The 18671-nt window shown below is 42.8% G+C and overlaps 1 protein-coding gene across 8 annotated transcripts in view; it reads right to left on the reverse strand.

The window, feature by feature from the left end:
- LOC121706379 (alpha-2-macroglobulin-like protein 1) overlaps positions 1-18505 on the reverse strand; it is a 38757-nt gene extending 20252 nt beyond the window's left edge. Inside the window, exons 1-10 of one of the 8 annotated variants that reach the window (XM_042088047.1) lie at positions 18343-18505; positions 8665-8753; positions 8389-8508; positions 6647-6827; positions 6147-6306; positions 5845-5897; positions 4986-5006; positions 4174-4339; positions 3204-3288; positions 1240-1366 (exon numbers count right to left, since the gene is read on the reverse strand). In XM_042088047.1, coding sequence (XP_041943981.1) covers positions 1240-1366; positions 3204-3288; positions 4174-4339; positions 4986-5006; positions 5845-5897; positions 6147-6306; positions 6647-6827; positions 8389-8471 — 876 coding nt within the window. In that variant the 5' untranslated portion in view covers positions 8472-8508; positions 8665-8753; positions 18343-18505. Of the gene's footprint in view, positions 1-1239; positions 1367-3203; positions 3289-4173; positions 4340-4985; positions 5007-5844; positions 5898-6146; positions 6307-6646; positions 6828-8388; positions 8517-8664; positions 8754-18109; positions 18230-18342 lie in introns of those variants that run through there. The other 7 variants (XM_042088044.1, XM_042088041.1, XM_042088043.1 and 4 more) reach the window with 7 other exon arrangements.
- Positions 18506-18671: the final 166 nt, after the last annotated feature.

An 18671-nucleotide genomic window follows, 5' to 3' on the forward strand; every position in this document is an offset into this window, starting at 1 on the left:
TAGGCTACATAGACAGACAGGTGCGGTGGTAGGGCTAATGTTATGAGAGTATTAAAATATGGGATATTTTACGGGGAAAAAAATATTAAGATGGGAAGGCAGTGGGAAAAAAGTTAAAATAGGTCCGAAACCCGGAAAAAACAGGAGGGTTGACAAGTATGGTCTACTTGCAGTGGTGGAATGTAACGAAGTACAAATACTTCGTTACTGTACTTAAGTAAATTTTCCACGTATTTGTACTTTACTTAAGTAAAATTTATAGTGCATACTTTTGACTTTTACTTCGTTACATTTTACAGCAATTATCTGTACTTTTACTCAGCTACATTTCTACAACACCATCGTTCCTTTTTACGATACATTTTATGATCAGTTTTTTTTTTTCTCTCTGACAAACACGTTTGTTTTACCGGGGGGTTGCTACCAAAGATTCTGGAGCGCTACGTGCATTCTTAGAAACATAAGCTTCTAGTCTAGACCAGGCAAAGCGTGAGCTTGTAGCCATCTGCATTCGGTAGGCTATATTCACCAGACCCATGGCTACACTGTACATGCAACTGTGTTCTGTGCCTTTCTCTGTCTGTTATCTGCAGCGTTAGGGCTATCCGCGGATCAGCGAAGTTACAGGCTATGCCCATGCTTCTGTCACACGTCTGATCATTTGCGGCACAAATGAATGGTAGACTATTAATGAACCGGTGGCCGGAAAAAACGTAACATTTTCCAGATTAGGAAATATTCCTTAATTGTGTGTGATTAAATAAAGATGCATAGCCTACAATTGGGGGGTAGTAACGTGAGCGCTCATTCAATGTCTATGCGTCTGCGCAAGTGAAACTGAACTTAATCATAAAGACACCTTTCTCAGCAACTTTTCTGTTCAATCAGCATAATTGGCATTACGATCCACCCGACGTTTCCCTTGTCTACCCCGTTAAACTTCAGGCTCTCCTGTTTTGCTGAATGATATTACTCAGCAGATCACCCTAGTAGATAACCAGAATTACAGTCTCTAGAATTGTAGGTCAGAATGTAAACTTCCTCCACCACTGTCTACTTGGCCCTTTAATCCCTACTGTTATAACTTCATTTTAAATGCCAGAAATGAAATAAATGTGTGGCAAACATAACAAATGTTAATTTATATTTTAATGTTCATTTCGTTAATATCAAAATCAGTCATATTGAGGCAACATTTACAGAAGAGTGAATAACTATGATGTGGAAGTAGATCTTTACCTCCACCAGTTCTTCCCAACATACTGATTGTGTGGGATCAACGTCATCGCCTCCAAATCCTCGGATATCCGTCTCTCGACACAAAGACAGAGTAGCCTTCCCTGGCACAGGCGCCCCAAACGTGTACCTGAGAACAGGGACAACACGGGTTACAAGATCACGGCCTACAAGGTCAACACGGGATACAAGGTCACACAGCACAACGCTTAAAGGCTAAAAGACCACACAATCACAACGCTTAACAGGTGAAAACAACCTCCATCAACTGCAGCTGTACTGCAAGATGGGTGATGGCAGATGACACACATTTGCTTAGATTCAAGAGGACCATAGTCGTTTGGTGACGAAGCTATGTCTCGGTGTATAGAACAAATCGACACCTGGATGTCTCAAATTTTTCTTCAGCTGAACAAAGAAAAAATTGAAGTAATTATATTTGGTAAAAAGGAGGAAAGACTTAGGGTTGCCACTCTCCTTGACACAAAAGGGTTGAAAGCAAAGGGTACGGTTACAAATCTTGGGTGTATTAATTGACAGTGATCTAAATTTCAACAGCCACATGAAAGCGATAGCTAAATCAGCTTTTTACCACCTCAAAAATATTGCCAAACTTAGAGGGCTGATGTCAAAACATGATTTAGAAAAACTCATTCATGCATTTATCTCCAGCAGGGTTGATTACTGCAATGGACTGTTCACAGGCCTTCCTAAAAAGACTATCAAACAGCTTCAGGTGATACAAAAATGCAGCTAGGATTCTAACAAAAACTAAAAAGAACTGGCCACATTACTCCAATTCTTAATTCTGTGACTTACTGGAAGCCAGTGCAGGGACTTGACTTTAAAGCACTACTACTTGTTTCTAAATCAGTAAATGGAGCAGGACCTAAATACCCATCAGACATGCCTCCATGGTCCCAGGTGAAAAACCTGTTAGTAAAACCTACTGTTGGGTTTTTGATATCAAAAAAGGCCCCAACTGTAGCCAGTTTTACTTCAGACCAAACTGTTTCTACATATTTATTCTACCTTGTCGTTTATTACTTTACTTTTTTTCTTATTAATTGTTCTTTATTTTTAAATGATTTTACCTTGTGCGTTTTCTTTTTATTATGATCTTTATTATTATTCTTTACTTTTTAAACCATTCTTTGACTATTGCCCTTCTATGCTTTTATCAGCTATTCCCGTTTTTGTTTATGTAAAGCACATTGAATGACCGCTGTATGAAATGCGCTATATAAATAAAGTCGACTTGACTTTGACCATGATCGCACAATTTCGTCCGAACACTTCCCCATAGGATGCTCTCGTATTTCCTCGCGTATCGGCGCTGTCGCCTCTCTCCTCCTCTCCTCATTCTCTCCTCCTCTGGTTGCATTTAGATAAATGAGACATCCTCGATGACATCGAGCTTGGAACAATTAGATAAATGAGACGTCCTCGATGACCATAAGCTTTGAACGATTTCCGGGGCACTAGCAGGAGGCGCGAGGAGAGCTTTGAGATGAATGAGATTCTTGAATTTCCCCTGGGGATCAATAAAGTATCTATCTATGTATCTAGATGCAGCCCAAGTCACTCTGTTTGAAGATTTATCCATTTAATGGCCGCTGTACTTCACCGGATCACTTTATTTGAAGATGTTATTGTTGTACTTCACCGGAGTTGCCCAGTTGGGGGCTCGTCGTCAATTTTGTAGTCACGTTGTAGTTCATCTGTAGTCTATGTGGACTTTCATGTCCAGCAGTTTTAATGTGAACTTGGGAATTTGCCATTTTTGTCACTTGAAATCTGCATATCCTTCTTTCACCAGCATCTTACACCATATTTTTAAGCAAACACAGTTGTATTTCAGATTGGTGAGCATATGTTTTAACCTTTGTTGTGGCATCCATGTTTTTCACACATTGACAGCAAAGCACATGAACTTCCTGAGAATGACCCGTCCCCATGTCACTTACTTGGCACATGCTTGCAGTCGGATCTCTGCTGCTCCCACACTCACTGACTCTGGGCTGTTGAGAGTCACGTCAAACTTGGGTAAAACTGAAAGGAGGAAGAGACGCCATGGTAACAAAAAAACTTTATTATCCTAAACGTGCCAGTTGGCTTTCCACTATTCTTAAAACATCCTAAAAAACATACTGACAAACCTATATAGCTATACATATTATATATAAACACAAACAAAGCTGTATAGCGCGTCATCTTGAAGGATTGCTAATCTTACAAGAACAGACTAAAAAGGTTGTAGGCCAAATGTGTAGTGAGGGAAAATGTCAGGGACTCGTCACTTACTGGATTTGGTGGCTGTCCGCCAAGACAATTTTCCAACCCGTCTTCTAAATACATGGATGACTTTATAACAGATATATTCTTGTGCTAAATATACAACCTATTGTGGAATGTTCATCTGCACATTAATATGAGTGTGGAATGTTCATCTGCACATGAATATGAGTGTGGAATGTGGAATATGAGTGTGGAATGTGGAATATGAGTGTGGAATGTTCATGAATATGAGTGTGGAATGTTCATGAATATGAGTGTGGAATGTTCATGAATATGAGTGTGGAATGTTCATGAATATGAGTGTGGAATGTTCATCTGCACATGAATATGAGTGTGGAATGTTCATGAATATGAGTGTGGAATGTTCATGAATATGAGTGTGGAATGTTCATTAATATGAGTGTGGAATGTTCATCTGCACATGAATATGAGTGTGGAATGTGGAATATGAGTGTGCAATGTTCATGAATATGAGTGTGGAATGTGGAATATGAGTGTGGAATGTTCATCAGTTTGGAATGAAAGTGGGACTCTGGAGGAGGACTAGCACGAAGGGACACGCCCACTTTGGGACAAGAAGCCACTAACACACACACACACACACACACACACGTGTCACGCTAGACAACAACAACATACCATATTGTTTCACTTGAAACTGATGAGACCCTGTACCCTGCTCTCCGGTCACAGACAGCATGTAGTAGCCCTGGGTAGCCTCTGGGTTGAGGGCGTGAGACAGCTGCAGCATCTTACGCTCCGACGACACGTTCAGCCACTGGCCAATGGTGTTGCCACGGTGATCCTGAGAACGGCCAACAAGCGACAGAGTTTAATACTCTGATGAAACCGCACATTTTGAGAAAACAGAACTCTAAAACTTGTGCTGCTGTTGCACCAGTTCAATTTCAGTCTACAAGCACTTTTTCCTTAGACTCACACAATATGTATGGTCAAGTTCAAAGGAATTTAATAAAGGATATTTTCAAGTGGAATATGAGATGACTAATGTATTAATCTACAGAATAATTCCGAGGGAGAAACACAGTATGGTGTGGGGGAGTAAACATAAAGGCACGTAAGATAGATAAATATAATTATCATTAGTAAATTAGATAAACATAATATAATTATCATTATCATCACATTGAGGGGCAGCCATGGCCCCACTGGTCAGCACTCTGGACTTGTAACCGGAGGGTTGCCGGTTCGAGCCCCGACCAGTGGGCCGCGGCTGAAGCGCCCTTGAGCAAGGCACCTAACCCTTCACTGCTCCCCGAGCGCCGCCATTGTAGCAGGCAGCTCACTGCGTCGGGATTAGTGTGTGCTTCACTTCACTGTGTGTTCACTGTGTGCCGTTTGTGTTTCACTAATTCACCGATTGGGTTAAATGCAGAGACCAAATTTCCCTCACAGGATTATACATATATAAAACACCGTTATGTACACACCTGAAGTGTCACCAGGCTGTACTGTGGACACAGAAGAGAAATGATTAGTGCTTTTATCTTTATTTAAATGATGATCGTGTTTAAAAACCAACACTATAAAGCACTACAGAGGAGAATATTTGGAATGGATGGTGATTACATAGCAGTGCGTGGAACTGCTCCGAGCTGTCGGCAGTTACAGTTACCATGACCTACCAGTAGAGGGAGCCACAGACATTCAGTTTTTATGTTGAATTACGCCTCAGAGAGAGAGGGCCAAACTCCCCAATATGAGCAAAAAGCACTCAGCTAAGAGATTCAGCCCACACACGTACATTTCTGTTGACTCTGTTTCTGTTCACATGCCAGTTAGGCAGTTATGAGCTTCAGGCAGAGCAGCTTCAAAATCTGCCATTTCTTATTTTAAAGTCAAGAGCAGAACATGGGCAGTATGTGTCAATTAGAATATCAGAAACATGCATATGAGAAATACCCAGAGTTCTGGTTTGCGCCGCCCTAAGTGACTAACAGACACCATTAAGCACCAATGAGAGGCAGAATAAATGTAGGCTTAACATATTTTACATGTGTGCAGGGAAGAACATGCCCCACTGTGAATGGCAGATCATTAATCGTATTAGCGGAGGCGACTAGAATACGCTACTTAATAGATGTATACTAAATCCTGCTATAGGAAGTAAAGTAAATAAAGGCTGCGCGTCATGGAGCTCGTGTTTTTTGTTTTGGATGGGTGCTCAAGTGAGAGGACGCCTACCTCGCTACACAAGTCCCTGAGGGGACGTCTACCTCACTACAGTACAGCTCCTGAGGGGACGTCTATCTCACTACACAAACAGTCAGAAAACTCAGCAGGACTCACCTTCTGCTGAAGGGGAATGAATTCCGTATCCATGGTAACCACTCTGAAATGCACTGCAAGTGAGAATCAGAGTTAGAATCAGACCTTGAACTGGACCATCTGGGTGTTTACAACAACTGACTCTGCGACCACATGCAAGCGTCTATAGGAGGACGTACCTGTTTAGCCTGGGCTGTACATGCAAGCGTCTATTATGACTGGACGTACCCGTTTGGCCTGGGCTGTACATGCAAGCGTCTATTATGACTGGACGTACCCGTTTGGCCTGAGCTGTACATGCAAGCGTCTATAGGAGGACGTACCTGTTTGGCCTGGACTGTATATGGGTTTATCTGTCTGGATGAAGGTCACAGGATCAGGTTTTGGCCTGAACTTCACCCGACTCTCTGAAGTCCAGTGAGATGTACGACCTTGGACCTCTACTTTGATACTCTGCACAGAGTCTTTATTTACCGATGGGGCCTGTTCAACAACAGAGTAAACACAAGATCACTGGCTAACCTAGAGCAGGTAGAGTGACCACAGGCTAACCTACAGCAGGTAGTGACCACAATCACAGGCTAACCTACAGCAGATAGTGACTACAGGCTAACCTACAGCAGGTAGAGTGGCCACTCTACATCTAAGCAGAAGGGGGCAGCACAATCACCTGCTCATTTTACACACACACACAGCTACGTATCTGGAGCTTGAGGAGTGCACGCTGTGGCCCAGTCTACCTGTGCTTGTAGTTGGACCTGCAGGTGTGTATGTACCTGGCCCCTGCCCTGCAGGTGTGGATGTACCTGGCCCGGCTACTGACCTGGAAGTGGACGCAGCGGTGGAAGTCTGTGTCTGACGTCTCCTGGTGCAGCATCTTCTTCTCGTCTCCGGTGGTCAGATATATGGACATGTGCAGAGTCTCGTTAGGACTCTGGAGGCTGGCACACAGTTTGGCTTCGGATGCTGACCTCATCTGGGCAGGGAAGGTCACCAGGAACGACCTACAGAGATGCAATGTGTTTCCCCACACCCCCTCTGAGCATTCGTACAGATTAAATGACCATTAAATGACTAAGGCATCGTTTCCCAACCTTGGGGTCAGGACCCCATGTCGCCTGAAATTCAAATGGGGGTCGGCTGAGTATAAGGCATCTTAAAATGTACTAGCATGTTACATAAGAATATATATTTATAAAAACCTCTTGAAACTAGTATGTACTAGCAACGTAAAAATAAACTTAAGACAGCGCGGATGACATATTTGATTGATGTGCTTAAAAATCAAAGTACCGCTCTCGACTGGATGTTACACCAGAGATGAGATGCGCGCTCATATTGTGATATGGGTCGCCAACATTTTGTGACATCAAAATAGGCTCACCTGCCAAAAAAGGTTGGCAAGCCCAGGACTAAGGGGATGTTTTAATGCCACTCATGCTTGCAAATGAGGAGATAGCACTAGTTCCATGTATACTGCAGGTGTGCTGGGCGGTATACCGGTTCACAGAATACCGGTGTATATTTTCGTTATGATATGAATGTTTAATATACCGCCATACCGGTGCATTTGATTACACAACGTTCGGAACGCTGCACCGCACGACACTGTTTCAGACAGGACCCCTGTTTGTGACCCTTAAGGCTCAATTTCTCCTTAAGGCTTAATTTCTCCTTAAGTAAGGGATTTATTTAAGGGTGTTGCACGGAATACCATAAATGGTTTCCTTAGTTAAGGAAAAACGTTAAGGGATTTCCCGGCACAAAATTTCTATAGTTTCCACAGAGATTGTTCCACAGCTGTAACTATTTGGCTAGTAGGCGATCGGATCATTCATCTCACCTTAAAAATAAAAATGTTCTAGACATGAACTGAACAATACTAGCTGGCTAGTAAAGATCCTGACTGTCATGGTTGGCTAACAAGACATCCACATGAATTCTGTTCTGTTCAGTAGAAAATGCTGAACACCTGATTAGGCATGAAAAAAAAAAAATTCCGTCATATACCATGAAACCGTCATATACATTTTTGGTGATACCGCCCAGCACTACACGGAACCCTGTCCGCGTGCCAAAGACTACACATCCCACCTCCAAAAGGGAACCACAAAGCATCCTTTATCTCTCATTTGGTTCCCACTACCCTCCATCTGATAGATGCCCCCACTACCCCCTCCATCTGATAGATGCCCCCACTACCCTCTCCACCTGATAGATGCCCCTTGCTAGCCTCAGCAGGAGGTACAAGAGGTGATCTGTGTGGACAAGGGGTATGTATACTCACGGCTCTGGCGTTGCTGTGTGTGTGTGTGTGTGTATGTATACTGACGGCTCTGGCGTGGCTGTGTGTGTGTGTGTGTGGGTGGGGGGGGGGGTGTATACTCACGGCTCTGGTGTTGCTGTGTGTGTGTGTGGGGGGGGGGGGGGGTGTATACTCACGGCTCTGGTGTTGCTGTGTGTGTGTGTGGGGGGGGGGGGGGGTGTATACTCACGGCTCTGGTGTTGCTGTGTGTGTGTGTGTGTGTGTGTGTGTGTGTGTGATATATATATACACACACTTACGGCTCTGCCGTTGCTGTGGAGGAGCAGAGTGTGTAGAGGCAGAGTAGCAGCCCTCCAGCAATCAGGATCCTGGTGAGGGCCATTCTGCGCTGATTCTCTTAACTCAGCCTGATGCTCCTGCTGCTGTGCTGACAAGAGGGAGAGGGAGGCATGATGTCCTCGGTGTGGTGGACTTCAGTCTCCACACAAACAAACATTTCCCCACATTACCATGTAGATAGTATGACCTAGGACCTTTCCTGAGTTCATCAGGGCAACATCAGAGAGCAGCATCACCTTTAAAAGCTGATCCAGTTCCTTTTTGATCTTGGTGATGAGCGGAGGCTCCTGGTATACGAGGGCCGTGTACAGCAGCACACCATCAACTAAAAATGTAACAGAATTCCACACAGCGTAATCTCATTTGTTTACAGATCAGTTCAGATTCTGCATCTTTCCTTTTCAAGTAGGCCTACTTATCTAGCAGTCATCGGCGGCCATATTGCTTGAGGCAAACACCTAATGGCCCCCTTACACCAAACAACTTTGACAAGATTTGGGAAAGATTCTTGAAAGATTGTAGTCTTTTAACTAATGCCTCCCATTCAAGCTTTATTCAAAAGACTCCACTCTTAAGAATCTTTCCCAAATCTTGTCAAAGTTGTTTGGTGTAAGGAGGCCATTAACCGATCAAATAAATTCACCGGTTTCAAAAAACCCAGAGTCGTGTAGACACTTGCCGTCAATCAGAGACACCCGTTGCTTCTTTATGGAGCTAAATTTGTCTCAATAATATTTGCATACATGTATGCGCAGAGGGGGATCCACAAATATTTCTCAAACTCAAAGATCGTAATTCTTGATTTCGCTTGCAAACTGACAGTTTTATGCGTTTACTAAACAAAGATTATGGAAATTAAACACCACTTATCCATCAAAAAGCTTGTTGTAAAAGGCATAACTTGTTAGATTTAAGAACTAGGTTCGCTAGCTCTGTGTGTTATGAGCAAAGAATCTTTGGTTACGAGTCCCATAGAACAACACTGCCATCTACTGGATTAGACAGTGTCAGCAGGCTACTTGTGGATCTGGGTGGCTTCTCTGCCGCAAAGTTTGTCTCAAAAATACGTGATCCACAAATGCTGATCCACAAATGCGAAAACGAAAACTGTGTGTGCTGGTGATCCACAAATGCAAAATTAGATTTCACAAAGGCAATTTTCAGTTTTACCAATGCCATTTCGTTTACAAATACACATCTACAATTGTGAAAACCAATTTACAAGTTATAAATGATTTTTTTTATTTTTTTTTTATTTGTGGATGTCAAAACACAAATGCAAGTCAAGAAATATTTGTGGATCCCCCTCTGCACATATACAAATATTATTGAGACCAGGGTAGGAATTTCACGGCGGCCACGACGGCCATGGCCGTCGTAGCCCCTTGCATTGGCCGTGAGGCCCCTTTGAAAATCAGAGGTTTACAGGCCACGGTGGCCTTGGTGCCCCCTTCTTTCAATATTCTGCTTTGCGTCCTACTAATAGCGATTTTTATTTAGCCTGTGGCCTGTCAAAATAATCTTGGCATTCACAGCGCAAATTAATTTAGTCTTTTACGCAGTGGAGAAAGTGACAGCGCAAGAAAGAAAGTGCGTCCAAATTCACCCTTTTTCAGTTGAACTACTCGCGACGTAGCCTATTCATCACACAGACATCACAAGTATCACATGAAAGAGCTTTTTCTCACCTTTTAAACAATGTTAGCCGATAATTGCTGTGTTGAACGGTTCGCGAGAAAAGTAAATAATATCATTCAATTTAATCATACATTCTACTGAAGGTTTTGCGTCCCATGATCTCCCTACCCATTCATCTCGGTGGAATACTTTACGAACCCTTCTTTTAACACATGACAAACCATATATCAGAATAAACAGGAGACCTTACCGAACACAAAGGTGTAAAGCAGTCCCCTGTACAGTTAGCCGTTCCAGAGTAATCCAGTTTTGAATTTGCAGTAAAGTTCGACATCCATGGATGTCTCCAAATTTTGGCTTTTGCACTGTTCCACATGATTTAATAACGGGCCAAATACAAAATAAATGTTACAAATATCGCCTAGATATTGGTAAATCAGAGGACAGCTGACTAAGAGTATGTGAAAGTAGCATTAATGATCACAAAATGCTAAGCATGCATCTAGGCTATTTGAGTTTCTTAAAGCTGAGCTGTGCTTAAATTGTTCAATACATGATTTCATAACAGGCCAAATATAAAATAAATGTTATATATAGCCTATATATCTGTAAATATTAGATGATCAGATGATTTACAGTTCTATGTAATATGTCATGTTTCATGTTTTTGTAATGTTTCATACAGTGATGCAGGTCTACTGCAGTGAATAGGCTAAATACAACTTTGATCATTTTTATAGCCTACTACTGTATAGTTAACTTTGGCCTTGGGGCCCTGACATGGGGCCTTTGTGCCCCCCACCAAATATGCCCAACTGAAGGCCAAGTGGCCTTGCCCCCAGAATGGTGAAATTCCAAGCCTGATTGAGACAAATTTAGCTCCATACTTCTTTGGCCTTGATTGTCGCCGCCATATCATGATTATGTTCTGGAGCCAAATGCGTATCTACAGTGGGCATCGCTTTCAAATGACCACTTCATTCGCGCATTACGCGGCGTGAAGCTGCGTGAAGCTTTAGTACCACTTTCAGCCACTGTGCGTCGCTCTGCCTGCCGTCCCTTACATAATTGTTGCCGAGAGTAATCCCAGCCTACGAATTCAATAACAAAATAAATCATGCATAATTAAACATTACCTCGATTTAGGCTACTTGGGTGCTTAAGGCTTGACTACACGAAAATCGAAATGTGCCGTCTACATTATTGTCAGTGTTGGGGTTAACGCAACTACGCAAATCAAAACAGTGGTGTGATAATTGAGCCAGTAGAGAAATAACTGTTCAGAATTAATCTGTAGCCTTGGGTAGGCTTCTGCAGAAAACAATGTTGTTGCCGATTTAATACTATCTGGCGACGTTTTTAACAGGCTACGCAATAGAGGCTTAGACAACTATGACCCACGTTTTGGTTTCGTAAATTAATTTGCCCTACTTCTTGACTGCAATGTAGTCAATTGACTGCTTGACATGTCATTTTTATTTTTCTGTACAATAAACAATTACATCTGCTTTATGCCACAGAATTACATTCATATTTGGCTGACTGCAGACGCGCCACTTCCCTCCCCATATTCCAAGATTAAGATAGTATGAAGTGCTTTTTGTATAGGCTACCATCATAAAAAAATAGTTAAAACGAATAGCTATTTGCAATTTGACAAAACACTGGTCCTCTTTTTGCGAATGCGAGGACGATATGAGCCTGTTGCATTTAGTTAGATGTCCGAGTCACGCATAATGTTTGAAAACCACTGGCTCGTAATCACAATAATTTAACACACGACAGTTGGATAACCTACTTCATCATGTCCCCATGCCTACATTTTTGTGAGTAGCATAGAGATCGTTAAAAACAATAAAGTATGGCTCTCCGTTTAGGACATTGAAAACTTATATTTTTAATAGACTACCGTCGAAGATGCTGACTTGCAAAAGCCTCGGGATAACACGTTATCTCCACTATCATCAGTCATGCCCCTTGATCAAAGTGGGGAATGAAATAAAAGTTTGAGAACCACTGGCTTAACAAGTTACCTACAGTCCAGAACACAGAATCTGTTGCAATATTCTGATGATCGGCGATGATATCGGCAAATGTTTGTTTTCCAAAGTAAGAATTTCACTTCACCATGCACCTTCGACAATACCTGGCATCATTACAAACATTATTCTGTGTCCTAAAACTGGCATATTTTATGACATTGTGTCATGTAAGTTCTTTGCAAAATCTAGAGAAATGTGTGAGGTGGTCAGCGGGGGACAATTGAGACACACATTGGATTGGGTTATTACTTGAACATTCCACACTATCCACAGCTGTGGTAGGCCTATCAGGGGCAGGAGGATTACTGTCAGCGCAGGCTTTATATAAAATTCTTCAACAGAAGGCCTCGAATGTTGTCTTGTTTGTGGGGCGCTTTGCTTCGCTTCTGTAATTTCGGCTTCATTGAAAATGAGGGCTTCCCTCAATGACCCTCCGAGAATAAATAAAGGTTGAATGAATGCAGGCTTGCCCAAAATAAAGGCATGTGGTTTGCGCAGCCTACAGTAAATAACAGACCCGCCAGAATGTGCGTTATGATGCTTTTTTACGAGCAAGATGTTTTTGGTACCCTACGCACACTGCATGTTCTTAAATAACAATGATCATCAGTAATATTCGAACATTAATTTGGGTAAATGGGCAAGCGTGACCACCTTGATTGGCTGATGATTGTAACGCTGGCTGGCGGGCATGATTCCAAACACCTCCCTTACGATGATGAGTGACAGGTCTCAGAATGCGTGCGCTACACAAGGACGGAAGATGATGAATAACTGGGGCCGTAGGCTATTCACAAAGGCTTTTATCTTACTACTAGGAGTAGGCTACTCCTAAATCGCACTTACAGATTTTAGATTGGAGTTTTCTCTTAAAAGTTATTCACAAAGCCTTTCAGACAACTCCTAAACTAGGAGTGAGTCTTCGTGGCTATGGATGACGTCATTACTCATGCACGAGCTTGACTGAAGTGACCACCTTGATTGGCTGACGATTGTAACGCGGGAATTCCCAACACCTCTCTTCCGATGATGACTGACAGGTGACAGGTCGGAGAATGCGTGCGCTACACAAGTAGTGCGAAGGACGGAAGATGATTAATAACTGAATAAAAAGGCCTAGCCTAAATGAATAAAGAGTAAGGCAAAACAGATAGCTTAGTAGCCTAATGAAACATAGGCCTATGGATTGATGCAGTAGCCTACCTTTGCAACATTATTAAATTAATCTGTCACCATATGCCTAGGCTACGTTTGCAAAGAGGAGAACATTTTAATTTGATTCACAATGAAACGTTACATTTCATTTACATGTTAACAATGAGTAGTTTTGGTTGTTGTTGGTGGCGTTATTGCATCCCTTTTATGAATGCAAAATTGTTCCCTCGCGATTGGAAGCTCCTGTTGTGCATAGGCTATTTCAAAACATCGCAACGTAAAATGCCACAAAAAAGCTGTTTATGAATAGGTCTTAGTGAGTTAGGAGTCCTCTCGACTTAAGCTGTCCCAGACTTAGGTGCTACTTTTAGGTCTAAAATGCTTCGTGAATTACTTTTTGTGAAAAAATTAGGAGTCCTGAAGTTAGGAGTGCCACGCCCATTATTTTTAGGAGTTGCTCCTAAATTCGCCAGTTAGGAGCTACTTTTAGCCTTAAAATTCTTTGTGAATACGGCCCCTGAATAAAAAGGCCTAGCCTAAATGAATCAAGGCAAAACAAATAGCCTAGTGGCCCAATGAAACATACGGATTGATGTAGTATCTTTGTAACATTATTAAATTATTCTGTTACTATGCCTACGTTTGCAAAAGAGAACATTTTAATTTGATTCACAATAATGTTACATTTAATGTACATGTTGACAATGATTAGCCTAGTTTTGGTTGTTGTTGGCGGCGTTATTGCATGTTAGTTATGCCTACAATGCAAAATTGCTTCCTCGCGATTGGAAGCTCCTGTAGCTGCATAGGATTTCAAAACAGCAGGTTTGTGAATAGGTCTGTGAGTAAGGAGTCCTCTTGACTTCTTTTAAGCTGTCAGAGGTGGGAAGGTGGGATTTTTTGGGGGATGGGCCGGATTAACTGGGCACAATTGTCTGATGGCCCCCCTTCCCCCCAGCCAACGTGAATCGGGTGGTTATTTAATAGGCCTATCGTGAAGATTTTTCCTGCCATCTAAGGCACGAGCGCATCTGTGAGGCCAAGCCTCACCAAGTAGCTCATTTGTTTACAACTAACATTCCATTTAATTAAACTGCTTTATAGGCTATGCCGAAATAGTTTTCAACATTTTGAATATTAGTGTCGGGTGAATTGAAATGTTCTCAAAGTAGCCTTATGGCTGAAAGCTGCTTGGGACACCACCCCCCCCCCCCCTCCGTCAAGCAATATAACCATACAAACGCGCTTCCTGCACTCATTGTTTCAAAAGGAGTAATTTTGGCTTTGTCAGAACTGAAGAGCTGTGGACGGCACGGCACGGTATGCCCAATGAAAATAAATTAACGCAACGCAACGCAACACAACACAGACCCCGCTTCTCTCGCGTCAGTCACTGACATGAACGAAACACAGAACCCGCTTCTCTCACGGCAGTCACTGACAGTAACCTAGAATAAATGCATGGGGAAAAACACTTCCCCATGACAAAGACATCGTAAAACACTGAAAGTTAATATTTTGTCACTAGCAACATTCATCTTTCCTTTGTCAAATGTATTATGTTCCAAGTACCCTATGCGTAATTCTGCTTCATAAAGTTGAACAAATACATTTGCTTATTTCACAGAAAAATATAAATAGCCAGTCTACAGTGCAGAGTTGGTAAGTTATGGTAGGCCAACTTGCAGTGAACATACAAACAGGGGAAATTATTTCTCTTGCAGCCGAGTAGCCTCAGGTGCGCACGTAGACATAAGGCCGAACATGCAAGCGCCAATGAATCGTGCTTTCGCGACAATCGCGCCGTTAAACTTAAATAGGTTAACATCACTCTAAGTTCGCCTTCAAGCAAAGAAAACGATTATTTGAAGACATCTGTTTCGTTGGAAGGGCAAGGGGTAGCAACAGAGCAACACAGAGACAGGCCCGATGGCAGGGCTGTTATGAGAGTATTAAAATATGGGATATTCTACGCGAAAACATTAAAACGGCAAGACAGCGGGGAAAGTTAAAATACGTGATAAACACGGAAAAAGTTGGCATGCATTGTTTCGGTCCCCGTGCACAGGGATTATTTGTCATACTATTAATCACATATGATTATTTGTGAAATTGTGCAAACAGGCGCAACACATTTGAAAAGGAAGGACTGGTATGCAAGCTCACGGGAAAGATTGATTTAAGAACGTTATCACAAAGTGTGTGGCTGTGGCGCGGGCGGAAGACAATTGGCAGGTCATGTCTTTAACAATTCTGTCGGAGGGTCATTGAACAATTTCTAGCAGGCAAGAGAGGGTCATGCAACTTCCAACTGAAGCACTCAAAATTCCTCCGGTGGCCCCTTCAATAAATAACGATCAGTCACTAGATTGCTGCTGGGCTATAGGTCTTGGTTCTGTTAACAACTCATTGTCAAATGCATAGCCTATCTCGCGGTTGCATCCATTACAAACAAACATGCAATGTGAACGTCTGGGATTGGGGAGAGCACTACATGCTCTACTGAATAAGCACGAAGTCAACCCTTTAAATGAAAAACACTCTTTAATAATCCAAAAAAATAAACCGCTAATGAAGTAAACTTGTGACCATCAAAAATCGTTTATCGCTTGTAACTCCGTGATACCAGGACGTAACAGGAAGGCATTTGGCTGAGCAACGGAGGTTAATATGCTCCATGTTTTGTCCAAATGATGACTGTCTATCATCGTTGCACTCGGAGAAAACCGGAATGTTTCATTCGTCCCCGTTTCAATCATCCCGGTTCTACCTACTCAAAACGCAGATAGAACCTTATTATTCTAAGGTAGCGAAATAGCGTTCAGCATGATTCATGCCCAATTAATTCCCCCTGTTAAAGTGTTCGCCTTTGTAGTTTGGTTTCGTGATAGCCTATGATAAACGGCTTATGGCCAAATATGTGAAAACGTTAAAATACAGTAGGCGATAAACCCGGAAAAAGTTCACAGTGATTCTTTCATAATCACTTTGGAGGGTCATAGAAAAAGGTATTGCTGGCGAGGGAGGGTCACGTCTTTTTGGACTAATGCTCCCAAAACTCCTCCGGTAGCCCCTTAAATAAATAACGAACAGTCCCTAATGAAGTAAACTTGTGACCATCAAAAATCGTTTATCGCCTGTAACTCCGTGATAACAGGACGTAACAGGAAGGCATTTGGCTGAGCAACGGAGGTTAATACTCCAAATGATGTCTGTCTATCATCGTTGCACTCGGAGAAAACCAGAATGTTTCATTTGTCCTGCGTCTACGGCTGCAAACGGGATTCACTCGCAGTTAACCAAATATTTCTTTATTAGGGCAGGGCAGGCATATTTCTGGCTATTACATTATTTCTAAACCAGTCTGCTAAAGTCTGTAGTGAAGTCTGTGTAGGGTTTTCCAGGCTCCATTTCTTTTTACGAGACACCCTGCTCACTTGAGCCATCTACCGGTTGTTTGGGTTGTTGCAGCGTCTCACTGGAAAAATACAAATTAAAGTCGCGTGATACCGCATGGACCGCGAGTGAAGCTGGCCAAGTCGAAGCACTGCCCACTGTAGCTTTCTAATATCCATTTTCGCCGCCAGTTCTCAAGGCTACATTGCAGGCACAGATAGCCTACTCAACAATATCCTAGCCTACTTTGCAACAACTAAATAGTTAATGTTTAGGACCAATTAAGTGAAATTGGACAATTTCCCGCGGTACACCTGATCTCTCACGGCACACTGGTTGAAAATCACTGAGTTAGGGGGGGATCATGTAGCCTAGAAATCTAGACGCGCCCCAGCAGGGCTACAATTACATTTGCTGCCAGGGCTAGTCTAGCAACTCTCCGTTGGCTTGTGAGCTCCAGAAATCGAAACTTAATCAGGGCATTGAAATTGTGTATAGAGTCGTTTGGTGGGCTTAACATAATGATTGGTGGCAGAGCTTCAACAGTTTGGCTTGAATTCCCTGCTACTTGAAAACAAATATCCTATTGCGTCCTATTGCTTGCAGAGGGAATTTGAAAGACAACTGATTATTCCGCCCCTCGGACTGAGCACTGCGAACGGTGAGTGCCCAGACCCTACATTTTAATGTGGGTCTGGCTCGCCAGGCTAGGGATCATGGTAAATAAGTTGAATTTTCCCTTGGGGATCAATAAAGTATCTATCTATCTGTCTATCTATCTAAGTGGAGCCTCCAATGTGCTTAATGTAATAAACGTGTGTGTGCTGGTAGTGTAATGTTTGTTCACATTTAAGGAATGAATGCAATCGTGCCAATCGGATCCCTGTCAGCGTGTCGTCAGATATCAATAGCTGCGTGGGATGACTTGGCCTATGATCAATACTTTTGTCCCAAAAAGGACCAGGATTGTAACATAAAGATACACAAAGGACTTGAATGGCTGACTGGTAGTAGCTTACTTTTTAAAGAGTCTGCAGAGATGAAAGTAGCCACAATGGATAAACCGTTGGGTTTTAAATTGTTAAAGCTCGCAAACATAAACTTCTCCATTTGAATCTCCTGGCCCCCACCCCATCTCAACATGTCCGCGAGGTTTTCGGAGGCCTACGAAGGGCAAACTTTACTGCGCAGTCTGAGGACACCGAGTTAACCAGCATGCAGGTAAACGCCTCCACATCGCCCCTCTTGCGCGGCTGAACACAACGCAACAACTTTCCCAAACATTTGGACGGATTTAATGTAAATTATAAAGGAAAGCGCTCGTTTGTGGTCCAGATAAATGAATGTTAATGCGTCTATTCCATCTACATATCACAATTATGAAATCCACAATGTGAATTGTTTTATCAAACTTTTTCCCGAGTGAGTCTGAAGTAGAGGCTTGCTTTACCTGATAGGCTCCAATATCTATGAGGCTGGCGTCGCACCGCGGTAGAGCCTGAAGTTAAACGTGTAGAGTGTCTCACCTGTAGAGAGTGCGGCGTTGGGGAATGGGACCGCGTCTACCACGTGTTCGTCAGTGAGTCTGAAGTAGAGGCTTGCTTTACCTGATAGGCTCCAATATCTATGAGGCTGGCGTCGCACCGCGGTAGAGCCTGAAGTTAAACGTGTAGAGTGTCTCACCTGTAGAGAGTGCGGCGTTGGGGAACGGGACCGCGTCTACCAAGTGTTCGGTGCTGTGTTGCGCCTGCGCCACATTAGATAAACGGTATGTGGGCGTGCTCAGCAACGTCCTTCGCTGCGAGCCTTACTGGCAGTCTGATGTGCAAGAAATGTAGGCCTATTCCCTTCACTTGAGAGTGGACGACTTAATGTAAAATGACATGTGCAGCCATGGGCATTTAATTCAGCGTGTTTGAGTTCTGTGTGTGTGAATGACGAAGAGAAGTCCATGGTGCAGTGCGAAAGTTAGAATAGGCCTATTAGGCCAGTCAATCTAGCCCAAAAAGAAA

This window comes from Alosa sapidissima, chromosome 4 (assembly GCF_018492685.1).
Source record: "Alosa sapidissima isolate fAloSap1 chromosome 4, fAloSap1.pri, whole genome shotgun sequence".
NCBI lineage: Eukaryota > Metazoa > Chordata > Actinopteri > Clupeiformes > Clupeidae > Alosa > Alosa sapidissima.